Raw genomic sequence first — 16,218 nt, forward strand, 5'->3', positions numbered from 1 at the left:
AGTATATCGTACAAACGCTTGAACAAAAAATTATACAACATAACATAGCGACACAATATATTATTTTGGCTATATTTACAAAATTTTATCTGCAAAACAACATTTCTCTTCCATTAGAAAAATAACAGCATTAAAATAACAGACGATAATTTTGCGGCCCGAAGACGAAATTCATTCAACTAATCAAGTTTCCCTAGGTTCAAAACTTCAAATTGCCGCCGCCCCTGGCACCGCTGTCTATGTGGCAACCCTGCTTGCTCAAAATTTTCACCTCTGCTCGATAATTTTTTGATCGACGGATTCCTAGCCCCAGGGATGGAACAGATGGTAAGTTGTAGAAAATAACCAGTTAGAGCTGAGGGTTTGTTGGGTATTGCTGGGAAGGATGTTTTCCCGATTTCGTAAACGGAAAATGCATTCCTTCAATCCATTACCATTTGTCAGTCAAAAAGATCTTTATTGCAGCTTATGCAGTAGCATTCACAAGGAGTGGTTGGGGTCAATGTTCATTGGGATATTCTTCTAGGGATGGAATTTGCCGTTTCGCCGTAAAACTAACCTTATATAAATATTTTCTCCCATCCCTATTTTTAGACACGCGTCTGAAGCTGAAAAAACGCGATACGCGAAACGCGTCGGAAAATTTGTTGTAATTTTCAATTTTATTGTAATTACAATTACAGACGGCTTGTAATTGTCGTGGCACTGGCATAATCAGTAGGCCAAGTGAATATATATAAAGTTTCAGTTTTAAATTGAACGATCAAAAACTCAGTGAGAAAAAAAGTACATCTTTCCCTTTCCAAATTTCGCATAAGAACGTAGTAGCTTGTGGAACCTAAGAAGTCGGGAAAACTAAAGAAAAACGTATAGATACTAAGTGCAGTAGCAGCAACAAGACAACTATTTAATAAAAGTGCATAAATACGAAGAATAAACGCAATTTTCATATCAGCAATTGTGAAATTTTCCTAAACGGAAAGCGAGAAAAAACAAGCAACTGATTGGAGGATAATATGAGTAATGCTATCCAAAATGGCACAGGTCTAGAGCAGCAAGTAAGTATAGTGCGATTATACATATACATACATATATGTGTGACCATGTGTATATGTGTATGGCTAGAAATTTATTGATTTCATAACACGCTCGCAGACACACACACATATGCAGACGCACACACGTTGTAATTTCTTTTCTATGATTTTTCTTCTTTTTACACCCCTTGTGCTACCAATTTGATGTTGCAACAGTGCTGAGAAATTGGCCGGCAATAAAAATGTAGAAATAAAGGGAAATACTCTGTATAATTGTAGATATAAAATTATGGATAGAAATGTATTATTGATACGCATAAATATGTAGAATTGCAGTGCCTTTCATTTAATTTTTCTGCAATTTGTGCCAAACCGGGACTTTAAAGATTTTTAACTAATTTTGACAATCGGTAGTTAGCCAACACTGTCCGACAGCTCTCTCTCTTTTCGCTCTTGCTTTGACTCTATTCGTGCCATTTGCGCGCACATGTGGAACGTATGTTTTTTTCCTTTTGTTCTTTTTCTTTTCTCACTAATACTATGAAACTTTTTTTTTTTTGTTCTCACAAATACAATTAGAAAATTTTTTGGTGGTTATATGGGCATCACTAAATTTCTTTATAGATTGGCAGCACTTTCATTGAAAAAAAACACTCTGTGAAATGCAAAAATAACAATCCCAAAAAATAGAAAAGGCAAACAAAGAAAGCACATGGCAAACATTTTCAGATTTTTCTCACATAGTAATACTTTTTTATGTCCTATTGTGGTTACACATCATCTAACAAAGCATACATATGTATGTATATACATATGTATGTACATACATATATACATACATGTACACACACTTACATACATACATGCATATACAAATCTGAGCTTTGAAAGAGCAAAGAACAAGAAATAGCACATGTTGCTAAGCGGGGAATAAGCAAAGCTTCGCGAATAAACGTCTTAGAGGGGTATGGATAACGCTGGCAGGGCGGGTAAAGAATGGAGGAGTCTCCATTTGACTGACCGAAAACTTGTTATTACAAGCCCACAATAGCCTAGGTAAAGTGAATATGTGAAGAAGGGTGAAAGAGGGCGGCAAAGACGTAAAATTCGTTGAACCTGCGATACACTCACATCATTTGTATTTGTTATTTTGAGGTTTATTAAACCTTTCGTCATACTTGCTTTACTTTGTTTATTTTTTGTTTCTAACAGGTTGCTGGTCTGGACTTGAATGGCGGTTCGGCTGACTATAGCGGCCCCATAACAAGCAAGACTTCCACTAATTCGGTCTCCGGTGGAGTTTATGTGCCCCCGCATCTTCGTGGTGGTGGTGGCAACAACAACGCTGATTTAGATAATCAGGGCCAAGGACAGGGCTTTGAATCAAGAGCTGCTCCCCAGCGTCAGGATAATAGGGATCAGCAACAGCGTGGTGGTGATTATCGCAGAGGAGGAGGCAATCGTAGTTATAATAACCGCCAAAGCGGCGACTACGGAAGTTTTGGCAACGGCGGAGGCGGTCGACGAGGTGGCGGCGGCAACGGCCGTTACGAAGATAATTATAACGGTGAGCCCAAGCATATTTTCTCTTTGAAATAATTCGAATCTTCTCTACTGGTGTCTTGTTGCATTATTTGTAGGAGATTACGACTCGCGCCGCGGTGGTGACTGGAATCGCAGCGGTGGTGGTGGTAGAAACTTCGGGGACCGACGTGGCCCTTCGTTTAGGGGAGGTCCCGGCAACGGCGGTGGCGGCGGCAGTAACAACGCCCTCAACGAGCAGGGCGAAGATGGACAGCAGCAACAACCACGTAATGATCGCTGGCAAGAGCCAGAACGTTCAGTTGGATACGATGGCGGATCTGTGGATGGTGGTCAACCCGGTGGCGGTAATAACAGAAGCTACAACAATCGCGGGGAGCGCGGAGGCGGCGGTGGATACAATAGCCGCTGGAAAGAGGGCGGAGGCGGCAACGTCGATTACACAAAATTGGGCGCCCGAGATGAGCGCCTGGAGCAGGAGTTGTTCGGCGTCGGTAACACCGGTATCAATTTTGACAAATACGAGGATATACCCGTGGAGGCGACGGGCCAGAATGTGCCGCCGAACATTACATCGTTCGATGATGTGCAGCTGACGGAAATCATTCGCAACAATGTGAATTTGGCGCGTTATGACAAACCGACACCGGTGCAAAAGTACGCCATACCGATCATTATTAGCGGCCGGGATTTGATGGCCTGTGCCCAGACCGGTTCTGGCAAGACAGCGGCTTTCCTGTTGCCCATTCTCAATCAAATGTACGAGCATGGGATATCGTCGCCGCCTCAGAGCAATCGTCAGTACAGCCGTCGGAAGCAATATCCGCTGGGTCTGGTGCTGGCACCAACCCGCGAGCTGGCTACTCAAATCTTTGAGGAGGCTAAGAAGTTCGCCTACCGTTCTCGGATGCGTCCTGCAGTTCTGTACGGCGGTAACAATACTAGCGAGCAGATGCGTGAATTAGATCGCGGATGTCATTTAATTGTGGCCACTCCGGGTCGCCTAGAGGACATGATTACACGCGGCAAGGTGGGCCTAGAGAATATCCGATTCCTGGTACTGGATGAAGCCGATCGCATGTTAGACATGGGTTTCGAGCCTCAAATCCGGCGCATTGTGGAGCAATTGAATATGCCGCCCACTGGCCAGCGACAGACACTCATGTTTTCGGCCACATTCCCCAAACAGATACAGGAGCTGGCCAGCGATTTTCTCAGCAATTACATTTTCCTTGCAGTCGGCCGTGTTGGCTCTACATCGGAGAATATTACGCAGACCATTCTCTGGGTATACGAGCAGGACAAACGGTCGTATCTCCTGGATCTGTTGTCATCCATTCGCGATGGGCCCGAGTATTGCAAGGACAATTTAACGCTGATCTTTGTGGAGACCAAAAAGGGGGCTGACTCTTTGGAGGAGTTCCTCTATCAGTGCAATCACCCGGTGACTAGCATTCATGGCGATCGTACCCAGAAAGAGCGCGAGGAGGCATTGCGTTGCTTCCGCTCGGGCGATTGCCCCATTCTGGTGGCTACCGCAGTGGCTGCCCGTGGCCTGGACATTCCACATGTTAAGCATGTCATTAATTTCGATCTGCCCTCCGATGTAGAGGAGTATGTGCATCGTATTGGCCGTACCGGCCGCATGGGTAATCTCGGCGTGGCCACGTCTTTCTTCAATGAAAAGAATCGCAACATTTGCTCCGATCTGCTGGAATTGCTAATTGAGACCAAACAGGAGATTCCCAATTTCCTCGAAGATATGCTCAGTTCGGACCGTGGTCATGGCGGTGCCAAGCGTCGCGGTGGCGGCGGCGGAGCCCGTTATGGAGGAGGATTCGGCTCCCGCGATTACCGTCAAAGCTCTGGCGGGGGTGGTGGTGGTCGCAGTGGCGGTCCCAGCCGCAGTGGCCCTTCTGGTGGAGGTGGTAACTACCGCAGCAATGGAAACTCGTATGGTAAGTTTGGTGAGTGGCCAATAAGTTAGAGATCCACACAATACTCTCTTGATGTTCATGTTTTGTATTTTGTGGTTTTTTTTTAGGAGGCAACTCAGGCGGAGGCGGTTACTATGGCAGCGGAGGCGGCGGTGGTGGAGGTGGCGGCGGCTCTTACGGTGGCTCCTATGGCGGCGGAGCGTCGCACTCCAACAACGGACCCGACTGGTGGGGTCAATGAGCAAGGGCCCATTATCCCCAGGGCCATCAACGGGCTGTGTACGCCAAGCATTCGCAATCGCATCAGCAGTCGCCGTCGCATTATAGCAACTTTCGCAATTAACTAAGATTGGAAGAGGAATGTAAGTGTGGAGAAGAGGAAGAATACCAAGAAACCTAAGATTAAGAGAAGGTGGCAACGAAATCGAGAACGCAATCAGTTGAACCGATGATGATAAACAACTATATATTATATATCCGTATATATACATACATATATATTGATATATATACTATATAGCAGTAGTAAATGTGAAAGAAAAACTGTGCGCAGCGCAACACAACAAAATACATACACTAACCATCAACCTATCCAACCCCACCCCGCCCAAATCCAATACCACAACACAATCCGTAATGCTCCCTCCATTACTATCCACACTCATCCATAACAATAGTAACTATTAAAATAAATTGTTTGAAATTAATTGCAAGAAGTATAAAATATATACTATATATAAGTATAATTCTCCCCATGGCAAACACACATACACGACGTATGGTTTATATTAAATAGGCGTACACCCAGCCAGCAAGCCAGACCCTCTCGGCTCCCATCCCATCCCATTAAACCTCATCCCAAGAAGAGGAAACAGATTTATAAAACAATTTCAACTTAATTACAATGGAAAATGCAAAAACTCCGCACTCACACACACGTACACACTCACACACACATATTACAAATATGCTAAATCACAAATATTTAGAATATTTAAGCGAAATGAAAAATTTTTTGAATTTTTGTCTATAAGTTACAATCAATAACAAAACACACGTCTCACAAACGTTTATAAATTCAATCTTTTTCTTTGAATACAAACACTAATTACGAATAGTGAATAAAAAAAGAGAGATAGTAAAAGCGCAGAAAACAAAAACAAAATATGTGTGAAAAGGAAAATAAAACCTTCAATTTCAATTTGATGATTTTAAAAAACTTAACTAATAAAGATATATATATTAATATATATTATGTACTATATGAAAAGGGCAAAAAAAAAAAAAAAAACAACAAAATACAACAGAAGTAATTAAAACAGAATGGAAAGAAAAAAAAACAACAAAAAAAAAACATAAAGTTTGCTAAAAATAAATCAAATAATTTAGCAAATGGAAAAACTTTGTTTCAATGTCGCGTCGGAAATTAAACACTTTAGAAGGTTTGTTTCTTTGAATGGAAAAATTCATTAGAATGTCTGATTCCAAATTACTTTTAGTCTAAATCTTGCATTGCAGTGAGTCTCTGGCCTCCAGCCTGTTCCATTGGAACCATATGCGGTGCGAAAGCTTGCCTTGCAGCATTTACTTACTGATATTGCCCGTTTTAAGTGGATGACAAATAAACAAAGTAGTTAATTGAAAATTCCATCATGCGAGCGTCTAACAATGTACAGTGGTGGTCAGCGTGTAAGCCCTTTTTTTTTTGATTTTAAATTTGATTTTCTCGGCTCCTAAGAAACTTAATGAAGAAATTTTTTCAGTTATTTGTTGGTTATTGTATTTAGAATCTGACACGTAATTATTGTCATTCCAGCTTTCGACGTTTTTTTTACAGGTGCGTTTGAAAAAAAAGCTCCCCCAAAATGTTTGACAATAGTTTAGCCCGGTCATTTCAAAATCTTTAATATTATAGTTAGACATGTGTATTCTTTGAAAAAGTTGTAGATCTAGGTAATCTAAGATAAACTGCATACCAAAAATTTTCATTTTAGCCCCAGTATTTATTTTGGGGCCTATCGAAATTTCGGGATTTTGTATGTAATTCTTGAGGTCTCTTTGTTTGGCGACGTTTTACGATACCAATTTAAACTTAAGTATTATTTTCTTATTCTAAGTATGAAAGTGAATTGAATTTCCCGTCAAATGATACATGTTTCATAAAAATCCGACAAAAATTAGATTGATTTCACCGCCCATACGTAAAAAAAAACCAGGTAAGCAAAATTTCCCCTACATGCGTGCAAAGAAAGAGACGGAGGATGTGTGGGAAATTTTGCTAGTTCTAGTCTTTTTTTTAAGTATGGGCGATGAAATCAATCTAATTTTTGTCGGATTTTTATGAAACATGTATCATTTGACGGGAAATTCAATTCACTTTCATACTTAGAATAAGAAAATAATACTTAAGTTTAAATTGGTATCGTAAAACGTCGCCAAACAAAGAGACCTCAAGAATTACATACAAAATCCCGAAATTTCGATAGGCCCCAAAATAAATACTGGGGCTAAAATGAAAATTTTTGGTATGCAGTTTATCTTAGATTACCTAGATCTACAACTTTTTCAAAGAATACACATGTCTAACTATAATATTAAAGATTTTGAAATGACCGGGCTAAACTATTGTCAAACATTTTGGGGGAGCTTTTTTTTCAAACGCACCTGTAAAAAAAAACGTCGAAAGCTGGAATGACAATAATTACGTGTCAGATTCTAAATACAATAACCAACAAATAACTGAAAAAATTTCTTCATTAAGTTTCTTAGGAGCCGAGAAAATCAAATTTAAAATCAAAAAAAAAAAAAAAGGGGCTTACACGCTGACCACCACTGTATGTAAATTGAAATTCTCTCGGCATTGAAAGCTCGGCAGACCTCTAGTTGCTGGCCACAACCCCAAACAAAGAACAATCCCGGTCCCCCCCCAGCGCTAATTAGATTAGATTAGACAAACCCGATTGGGTTAGTGCTCTGAGTGTGTGAACAATATCAGATAGAAGATCGGGGATTGTGTAGCTTATTTGTTTGCTTTAATGTTGAACAACGTAAATAGATAAGTTTACTTGTTTGCGAGGCTTCGAAGCGACATCTTTTTTAAGTTAAACGTGAAAGTCAATTGAATTCACCTGGAGCCACACCTTGCCAAAAATACATAAATTTTTCGTTGTTTAATTTAACCAGCAGCAACTGTGTCAATTACCAGGCCTTTATTTTACACAACTCGATCAACTGTTGACCTTCAGTTCGCAATATGCAGAAGAAGGCGCATGTTACAAAATGCTGGACGTCAATTTTGCTCTTTTCTCTGATCATCACATTTGTTGTTGCCTTTTCGTATTGGTTTTTTGTGCCGCGGCAAGTGGGTTTTTGGTCACTGATGGTGTACAATGAGACCGAAAGCGATTTATCACCGGAGATATCCATGCCATCGAATTTGATACCGGTAGAATTAAAATTGAAAAATAAGCCGCCATTTATATATCAAATCTTACACTAAAATGTATACAATTACTGCTCTATACACATAACTATGTATTTTTAGGTTAAACTATTTAATAAATTATAAACAGGATAGATGTTAGGTAAATGAGTGGCATTACAATATGAAGGGAATCGGAATTTGCTTTTTGAGCACGATCAGACGTCCGATTTTTGATTAAGAGCCGCGTAGCCCACAGGGATTTCTTTCATTTCGGTTTGGAGACACAGGAATTCGCCGCCAATGCACATTATGGTAGCGGTGATAACGTTGAGCAGCCACCACGAGGCATTAGCCGGGAATGAGCGGTTATACCACCAGCATACCAACAAATGCAGAACGTGGAAGGTACAGCTAAAACACAATGGAGACAATGATGCATATAAAAAGGGAAAGTGTGTGGCTATTTAAGACATACATACCTAAAGTCCAGACACAGTTTGGCCCTCCGCACAATACACCACAGAGCCAACGAGGCAACAAACGCATTCAGGACAAAAGCGCATATCAATAGCCTTCCGCCTAGATCGTAAATGTGAATTTCCTATGTAAATTAATGATAAGTTTTATGTGAAATTCCATTAAGAATTAAACACTCACATGGTATTCAAAGAGATGGTCTAATGAATAATTGTCACCTGCCAATTTGTTGGCCACAAATACGAGCAGGCCCAATGTAAAATAAACGCAGAATTGCATGGATACTATCTGTGACGTCAGCAACGTGGGATCCCATTGCGTGTTGCGAAATGTGCCGCCTTTCATCTTTTACAATATCGAACAGTTTACAAGAGAGATTATTGATTAATATTTTTAGTTTATAAATACTTTGCACTCTAACTATTTTTCATTATTGTATTATAAATAGTATATGTTATTCAATTTTGGTCACGATGGATACCATAAACAAATGTATTTGCAATTGGATCTCGCTTTTATGTCTCTTGTTTTTTTTTATTGTCGTATTTTACATAATTAACATTTATACATTGTTATGTTTTTAGTGTTTTCAAAATCCAATTTTATTTTTAACAAAAGTAAATAATAACAAAATCTGACTCACATTTACCAAGAATGGCCACACTACTATTTAGCTTTTTTCCACATTAACAGCTTTTTCCCGCTTAGTTATCAGCTGCAAATCTTAGCTCAAAACTGTCATTCTCATATTGGTCCAGATCAGGTAATTTGCGCTTTATAAATCAAAGTTTTAACAATTTCACACAAAAATATGTCACAAAAATACAAATAGGCAAAAATTAGCTGACACCTTGAAGACTTAGTGATAAAGTAGTGCTACGAATGGTGATCGTTATAAACGTTTTGGCAAGATGTTTAGTAGAACACAAAAATTGGTAAGTGGTCAACATTTAATGACATACATACATACATATGTGTTTTGCAATTATTTAACAACGATTTCATCTAGGGGCGCCTGCGCTCTTTGGGTATTGTAACGGCGGGTGCCACTGCAGTTGTTGTGGGTTTGACGGCGTATAATAATCAAAATCACCTTTTTCGAACATTTGTGATGCCGGCCGTGCGTTTGCTCCCTGCAGAGGCAAGCCACAAGCTAGCAGTGATGGCGTGCAAGTATAGGCTGTATCCGACCTCGGAGTATCAGGACGATCTTAACTTGCACACGAAGTTCTTTGGCCGTCTGTTGGGCAACCCCATTGGCATTGCTGCTGGCTTTGATAAAAATGGAGAGGCGATTGGTGGATTGCGTGACTTGGGCTTTGGCTTTATTGAGGTTGGTACTGTAACACCACACGCACAGGAAGGAAATCCTAAGCCGCGCGTTTTCCGTCTAAACGAGGATAAGGCGATAATCAATAGATATGGGTTTAATAGCGAGGGTCATCAAGCCGTTTATAATCGCTTAAAAGAGTTACGTGAGAAGGAGGATTTCAATGGCATTGTGGGCGTCAATTTGGGACGTAATCGCAACACTAGGAACCCCGTCAGTGACTATGTGGAAGGCGTAAAAGTGTTTGGACCTATTTCTGACTATCTCGTAGTAAATGTTAGCAGTCCAAACACCAAAGGTCTGAGAGATATGCAGGGAAAAGAAAAACTATCTGAGTTGCTAGAGGCAGTCAACAGCGCACGTGCGCAGCTAGAGAAGAACAAACATGTTCCGATTCTGCTGAAGCTCTCTCCCGATTTGCATCCCTCCGATATGCAAGACATTGCCTCGGTGATAAAGAAAAAAAATACACGTGTTGATGGTCTTATTGTGAGTAATACGACAGTGACACGGGAGAATCTTCAGGATTTACAGTTAGCAAAAGAGAATGGTGGCTTAAGCGGACAACCCCTTCGTGCCCGCTCCACTGAAATGATTGCTCAAATGTATGTTCTGACGAACGGCAAAGTCCCCATTGTCGGTGTCGGTGGCGTGTCATCGGGGCAAGATGCTTTTGAGAAGATCGAAGCAGGTGCTTCATACGTGCAACTCTACACTGCTCTAGTCTATGAAGGTCCAGGTCTTGTGGAGAACATTAAAGAGGATCTGTCAAGTCTCATCAAGCAGAAGGGTTTTTCAAATGTACAGGATGTGGTAGGCTCCAAAGCACGAATGTATCTGCGCAAGTGAATCAATTTCGAAATACAGTGAAAAAAATCAACATTACATTTAATTTGTTGGTGTATTTGTTGTATTTATTGTAAATCTTCATTAAGGACTCTCGTTTGCTCTTTGAACATTTAGCACTCTTCCTTCTAGAAAGTGGGTATTCTGATTGCTCGCGGTGTTGAAGGCTTCCCGGTGGCTAAAGACGACGAATCCATAATGTTTGGAAAGACCGATTTGTTTGTCGAATACAACTTCCGCGTTAGCCACGTGACCGTAACGGGAAAAGTAACTCTTTAGCTCCTTGCTACTAATTGTCCAAGGTAAGTTTCCTACAAATAATTTGTAGGTGCTTCTGGCCAGATTGCTGGACATGGTTACGATTATCAGTGTTGTCGACTATTGGCAGAAAATCGTCAAACTTCTGCAATTGCCAAAGCTAAAAAGAGCTAAAAGGAAACAAAGTTATGTGCATAATAATGAAACGAATTAGGCTTAATTCCCCTAGCATACTTATTTATTGTTCATGTGGCAATTGAAAAAAAAATTAAAAAATTTAATGAACAAATTTAATTTAATTTAAAATTTTAAAGGTTCTACAGAATTGGCGTTAAAATGGCTAGTTGGTCAACACTGAAGATGACCGTAGTGGTTTCCAAGGTGACCGTTCACACCGCATGCAAAAATACCAATTTTCTGAACCTGAATACTACACATTTCAAGTAATTTATGTAAATGTAAAACGAAAGTGCAAGAAAAAGCGCATAAATGTGCATTTCAATGTTGCAAAAGTAGTGAACGTGTTGGTCGGCCAGCCGAACAAGAAAGAGCCAAGCAACGGGTAGCAAACGATAAGATATTCACAGTTTAGCTACAGCTTTGTTGTTATTGTTGGGCGCGGTGCCTATACGAAAAGACAAAGCAAAGGCGAAGGCGGAACATCAATAATCATCAATTTTTCGAGCCAGCAGCGGCTAGGTTAAGCAAGGACCACTTACAATGGCCGAGCGACCGAAAAATTTATTTGCAAGTGAGTAATACTTAATCATTTAAATGTTCAACTGCCCACGCACAACACTCACACACTAATAGACAAATACACACGCACATATCTAAATATTACACACACTAACACCTTGCGCACCACACAACTATAAACTCAGACTACTGACGCATAACTAGGGAAAGAGTAGAAATTGATAAGCTAAATTTTATAACTTTTTACTACAGCTGGACCTAGTCGGTCTCGGATTCCACCTGATCAGCTCAATCTCAACAACCTCAGCATACGCCATCCACCGTCATCAACGTCGTCAACCTCATCGGGTTCCACATCTTCGGGCTCTAGTTCCTCTTCGCAACATAACAATGTAGCGCTGCGCTTTAGTGCTCCGCAACCTCTGCCTCCACAACCGCCTGTCGTTTCAAGCAATGCGCCAGTATCGAGCAGCATTGGCAACAGCAACAGCAACAGCTCAACGGCCACAGATCGTCATCGGGAGCGGATACGGCAGCAGGCCTGCGGCAAATTGCAGTTCGGAGAGGGTCCAGCAAACACACATCAATTTACGTCCGATCATCTCGAGGATTTGGGTGAGATTGGACGCGGAGCCTTTGGTGCTGTCAACAAGATGATATTCAAAAAACTTGACAAAGTCATGGCCGTGAAACGTATACGTTCCACAGTAGATGAAAGGGAACAGAAACAGTTGCTAATGGATCTCGAGGTTGTCATGAAGTCTAATGAATGCATCTATATTGTGCAGTTTTACGGTGCTCTCTTTAAGGAGGGCGATTGCTGGATATGCATGGAGCTAATGGACACTTCTCTTGATAAGTTCTATAAGTATATCTACGAGAGAAAACAACGTCATATACCAGAGTCCATATTAGCCAAGATAACAGTGGCCACGGTGAATGCCCTTAACTATCTAAAGGAAGAGCTAAAGATCATTCATCGGGATGTGAAACCTAGCAATATATTGTTGCATCGACGCGGGGACATTAAGTTGTGCGATTTTGGCATCTCTGGTCAGTTGGTAGATTCGATAGCAAAAACCAAGGATGCAGGCTGCAGGCCCTACATGGCTGTAAGTTAAAGAATGAACTTGATTAAATCAAATACCAATTTTATTCTAACTTTCGTTTCCACTTTACAGCCAGAGCGTATTGATCCCGAGCGGGCCAAAGGCTACGATGTGCGCAGTGATGTCTGGTCGCTGGGTATCACATTGATGGAGGTGGCCACTGGCACGTTTCCCTATCGCAAGTGGGATTCGGTCTTTGAACAGCTGTGTCAGGTACGTTGTTGCAAAGCCCTATAAGTTAATTTAATAATGAATTCATTGTTTTTTTTTTTTGTTTTGTAATTAGGTTGTGCAAGGTGATCCACCGCGTTTGCAGACCTCCTACAACGGCATGGAATTCTCCAGCGAGTTTGTGGAATTTGTTAACACTTGGTAAGTTTCCAAAAGAACAAAGTATATATGTTTAGAGATAGAACATTAATTTATAGGGAAAACAAATTTAGTATTTTGTCTATGTATGTTAGTTAATTGGATTTCTTTCTTCTTTTTGCCTTTTCTCTGCAGCTTGATCAAAAAAGAGAGTGATCGACCAAAATATAGTCGACTGCTGGAGATGGACTTTATACGTCGTGGTGAGAACAGTCACACCGATGTAGCTGTCTATGTGGCCGATGTACTGGAATCAATGGAGAGCGATGGCATCACACAGTTCACGGCCAATCAGCCGGCGGAGAGCTAATTCACTCACCAGATACGGCAAAACGAGTCATAAATAAAATAAACTAATAAAGTGTACTCGAAACCAATAAGAAAAATCAAACTAAAAAGAGAAGAAGAAAAAAAAAACATTAATGGAAAACGTATATTGTTGTCTACTCTGTAGCATTTGTAGTAAACGTAGTTTATATTTTGTTATTGAAAACAAAGTAAACACAAAAATAACAGAAATGAAAGTGAAAATGTGTAAAAAAACATAAATATACATATATATATATATATATATGCGTACATATATAATTATATATTTATATATATTATACAACAAGTTTGTATTTTATTAAGTGTAAGTTGTGTGCGATATACTTGTGTGAAGAAAATTTGTAAACAAATTTTGAAATTGAATTGTTTAGCGAAATGACTAATAGTTGATCAGACTAATTGATCGGGAATATGAATGAAACTTTTAAATGTTTAGTCAGTACTAGCATTTGATTCATTTATTTATCATTGTTGATTATGAAAATGCATTTTACAATAAATCAACTGAGAATTCTAAGCAATATTTGTAACAATTTTTATGTAGAATGAAGGCCCAATGTTAACTACAAACAAAAAGAATGAAGTATAATAAATATAAAACCACACAGACACACACACACACACACACAGAAACAACCAATGCCATCAAATAGTTAAATAATAATCAACACAAACAAAATCAACAACAAAAAACAACAACAATAATTTGCATTGATCGGTTTTTGTAAAGGATTATATTTTTCTATATTATTATTTGCAAAAAGGAAAAATGATTGTGAAAAGCTTTAAACAATTACCAACTGGAGGAGAGTGTTTTATTTTTTGCAAATTGTAGTTGAAATTATTACAAGTGAATACACAAAAAATAATCCCCACATAATAATTAGTCACACACAACACGACACGTTTTTTATGCTTAGTACTTAGAGTGTAAGAAAAGAAAAGTAAAGAAAACTATAAACTAGTAAAACAAGAGACACGAGAAAATGAATGCCGTAAATCACGAGAAGCAAGTGGATATAAATGTATTGTGCCTAAGTATAAAAATAAATTATATAAAAATTATAAATGAAAATTAAAAATGAAAAAACAAAAGCATACAAAAAAATGAAAAACCTACTTAAACTTACATCCAATCAAAATCCATTAAACAATTTCATATTTATTGATAATATAAAACAAACAAACAAACAAAAACAAATACAAAAGAAAACACAATAAATTATAAAGAAAAACAACAATTATACATATTAGATTGTTTAGGGTTCCTTTAATTAGCTTATACATGCATACACAAGGCTATGCCATGCCCATACCAGATAAATAATTGCACCGTCTATATCCCCGTCGACAAAATGAGCAAACAATGTTTTTTGATTAACAATTTTTATGCAAGCGCCAATGTGAAAGCAGAAGTTTATTTTGTATACATATACATACCAGATTTATATACATATATGTATATATGTATAAATACCGTATATATAGTGTATTTGCAAGGATAAACAAAAAAAGATTTGCAACACTCGTAAAGTAATTTGCCTGTAGCATTTCCTTAGCATTTTCTTTGATTTTTCCAATTTTTCTCAAGAAAGGAAACCTATAATAATATGCTTATTAAAAGCTAGGTCTATACATATACATATATATTTAAATATTTAACTAAGTTAGCAAATTTGCGTGGATTATCCAGACTTGTTGATTTTGAGAAATTCTTTTTTAGGCTTTCTTTTTGTTTGACACGATTTTCCAAAAACCTTTTTCCCCGTTTGTTAGGTTTTTTAAAAGTAAGCCTACACATATTGCTATTAGCTTAACACAAATACACACGATATACATATAAACTTGTGCAAAATATCTAAAAAAAAAAGAACTAATGCTAGTTTTCGACACAATTAAACATAGTCAGTTGTAAATTGTGCAACAAACTGAGGGAATGCCAGGAAATAATGCAATCGTTGAATTGTGCGAGTCGTCATATTTTTCGACAATAAAAGCTGTATGTATAATTAAAGCAAACAAATTGTAAAAGTGAAAAAAAAAAAACAATTAAATACATGGTGGAATGATGGAAAATGTCTGTATATAAAAGCGGCATATAGTATATAATCTATACAATATATTTCTGCTATAAAAAGTATAATCTATCTACTTACACTTAGGTTCCAAAATTCTCAATTGAAATTCCAAAAAAAAAAAAAAAAAAAAAACCAAGAAAACACCAACCCAATTGGCTTCCACTGATTTAATATGGCCTTTCGCAAAATAATAAAAAAAGAATAGAAAGAAAAAAATAAACAACAAAAAATATTACTCAAATGACAAAACAGCAAACGCAACGTCCATAAACAAAACATTTTCAAAGTTTTTTAAACCATTTTGCTTACAGGGTGCAAAATTATTTTTTTGTATGGTAAACTAAATGTAATGCTGGGGTCAAAGGAAAGATGACTATTTAGGAATTAGGAATTTTAGGGAGCCCAGCACACTACACAGCTCAGACAAATTGTGAGTGGAATACTATACACACACACACATATATACGCATATGTACGTAATAAAATCTAATCATATTCACTTGATAGTCTGTCAAATATCTAGGCTCTATGTACAAGTTTCATCTGAAATCCTGCATCACTTACGGATGAGCACTAGAGTATGTTCCACTAAGTAGCTATAAAACAAAAAATAACCGAATATCCTGGCTTAAATCTGTCGCTAAAAAGAAAAAAGAAACAATAAATAAAGTGAAAAGAAAACACCATAAACTAAAGGAAAAGCAAAATTCAAAAGAATTACAAATTGTATTGTTAAAGACAAAAAATGAAAAAACAATTAAGCTTAAACAAATTGTAAGGGA

General features: G+C 38.4%; 6 protein-coding genes across 9 annotated transcripts; 4 read left to right on the forward strand and 2 right to left on the reverse strand.

Moving 5' to 3' along the window:
- The first annotated feature begins 62 nt into the window (after positions 1-62).
- bel (ATP-dependent RNA helicase bel) lies at positions 63-5,593 on the forward strand. Of its 2 annotated transcripts, none has more exons than XM_068297930.1 (5): positions 63-327; positions 595-1,058; positions 2,250-2,604; positions 2,678-4,546; positions 4,624-5,593. In XM_068297930.1, the coding sequence occupies exons 2-5, from the start codon at positions 1,017-1,019 to the stop codon at positions 4,755-4,757; spliced, it is 2,400 nt and encodes a 799-aa protein (XP_068154031.1). In that variant the 5' UTR covers positions 63-327; positions 595-1,016; the 3' UTR covers positions 4,758-5,593. The 2 variants fall into 2 exon arrangements, with proteins under 2 accessions (XP_068154031.1, XP_068154033.1); XM_068297932.1 differs by having other exon boundaries at positions 67-327; positions 2,678-4,537.
- A 594-nt stretch (positions 5,594-6,187) lies between these two features.
- Positions 6,188-8,704, forward strand: LOC137583187 (uncharacterized). The gene has a single exon (XM_068298106.1). It carries the CDS (start codon positions 7,770-7,772, stop codon positions 8,013-8,015), a length of 246 nt encoding a protein of 81 aa, XP_068154207.1. The 5' UTR covers positions 6,188-7,769; the 3' UTR covers positions 8,016-8,704.
- Sys1 (Sys1 golgi trafficking protein) lies at positions 7,968-9,204 on the reverse strand. 3 transcript variants are annotated; one of them, XM_068298104.1, is made up of 4 exons: positions 9,061-9,204; positions 8,598-8,762; positions 8,420-8,541; positions 7,968-8,351 (listed from the first exon to the last, which is right to left on the reverse strand). In XM_068298104.1, the coding sequence occupies exons 2-4, from the start codon at positions 8,760-8,762 to the stop codon at positions 8,156-8,158; spliced, it is 483 nt and encodes a 160-aa protein (XP_068154205.1). In that variant the 5' UTR covers positions 9,061-9,204; the 3' UTR covers positions 7,968-8,155. The 3 variants fall into 3 exon arrangements, with proteins under 3 accessions (XP_068154205.1, XP_068154203.1, XP_068154204.1); XM_068298102.1 differs by lacking the exon at positions 9,061-9,204 and adding an exon at positions 8,899-9,048; XM_068298103.1 differs by lacking the exon at positions 9,061-9,204 and having other exon boundaries at positions 8,598-9,029.
- On the forward strand, positions 9,054-10,639 carry Dhod (dihydroorotate dehydrogenase 2). Its single transcript, XM_068298100.1, has 3 exons — positions 9,054-9,180; positions 9,250-9,352; positions 9,427-10,639. The coding sequence occupies exons 2-3, from the start codon at positions 9,329-9,331 to the stop codon at positions 10,594-10,596; spliced, it is 1,194 nt and encodes a 397-aa protein (XP_068154201.1). The 5' UTR covers positions 9,054-9,180; positions 9,250-9,328; the 3' UTR covers positions 10,597-10,639.
- Positions 10,635-11,021, reverse strand: SLIRP2 (SRA stem-loop interacting RNA binding protein 2). Its single transcript, XM_068298105.1, has one exon. It carries the CDS (start codon positions 10,945-10,947, stop codon positions 10,678-10,680), a length of 270 nt encoding a protein of 89 aa, XP_068154206.1. The 5' UTR covers positions 10,948-11,021; the 3' UTR covers positions 10,635-10,677.
- Positions 11,022-11,258: 237 nt separating this feature from the next.
- On the forward strand, positions 11,259-14,345 carry Mkk4 (MAP kinase kinase 4). The gene is made up of 5 exons (XM_068298099.1): positions 11,259-11,602; positions 11,803-12,662; positions 12,732-12,872; positions 12,946-13,031; positions 13,164-14,345. The coding sequence occupies exons 1-5, from the start codon at positions 11,572-11,574 to the stop codon at positions 13,336-13,338; spliced, it is 1,293 nt and encodes a 430-aa protein (XP_068154200.1). The 5' UTR covers positions 11,259-11,571; the 3' UTR covers positions 13,339-14,345.
- The last annotated feature ends 1,873 nt before the right edge of the window (positions 14,346-16,218 follow it).

Source organism: Drosophila tropicalis, unplaced genomic scaffold, assembly GCF_018151085.1.
Source record: "Drosophila tropicalis isolate 14030-0801.00 unplaced genomic scaffold, ASM1815108v1 contig_859, whole genome shotgun sequence".
In the NCBI taxonomy this organism is placed as follows: domain Eukaryota; kingdom Metazoa; phylum Arthropoda; class Insecta; order Diptera; family Drosophilidae; genus Drosophila; species Drosophila tropicalis.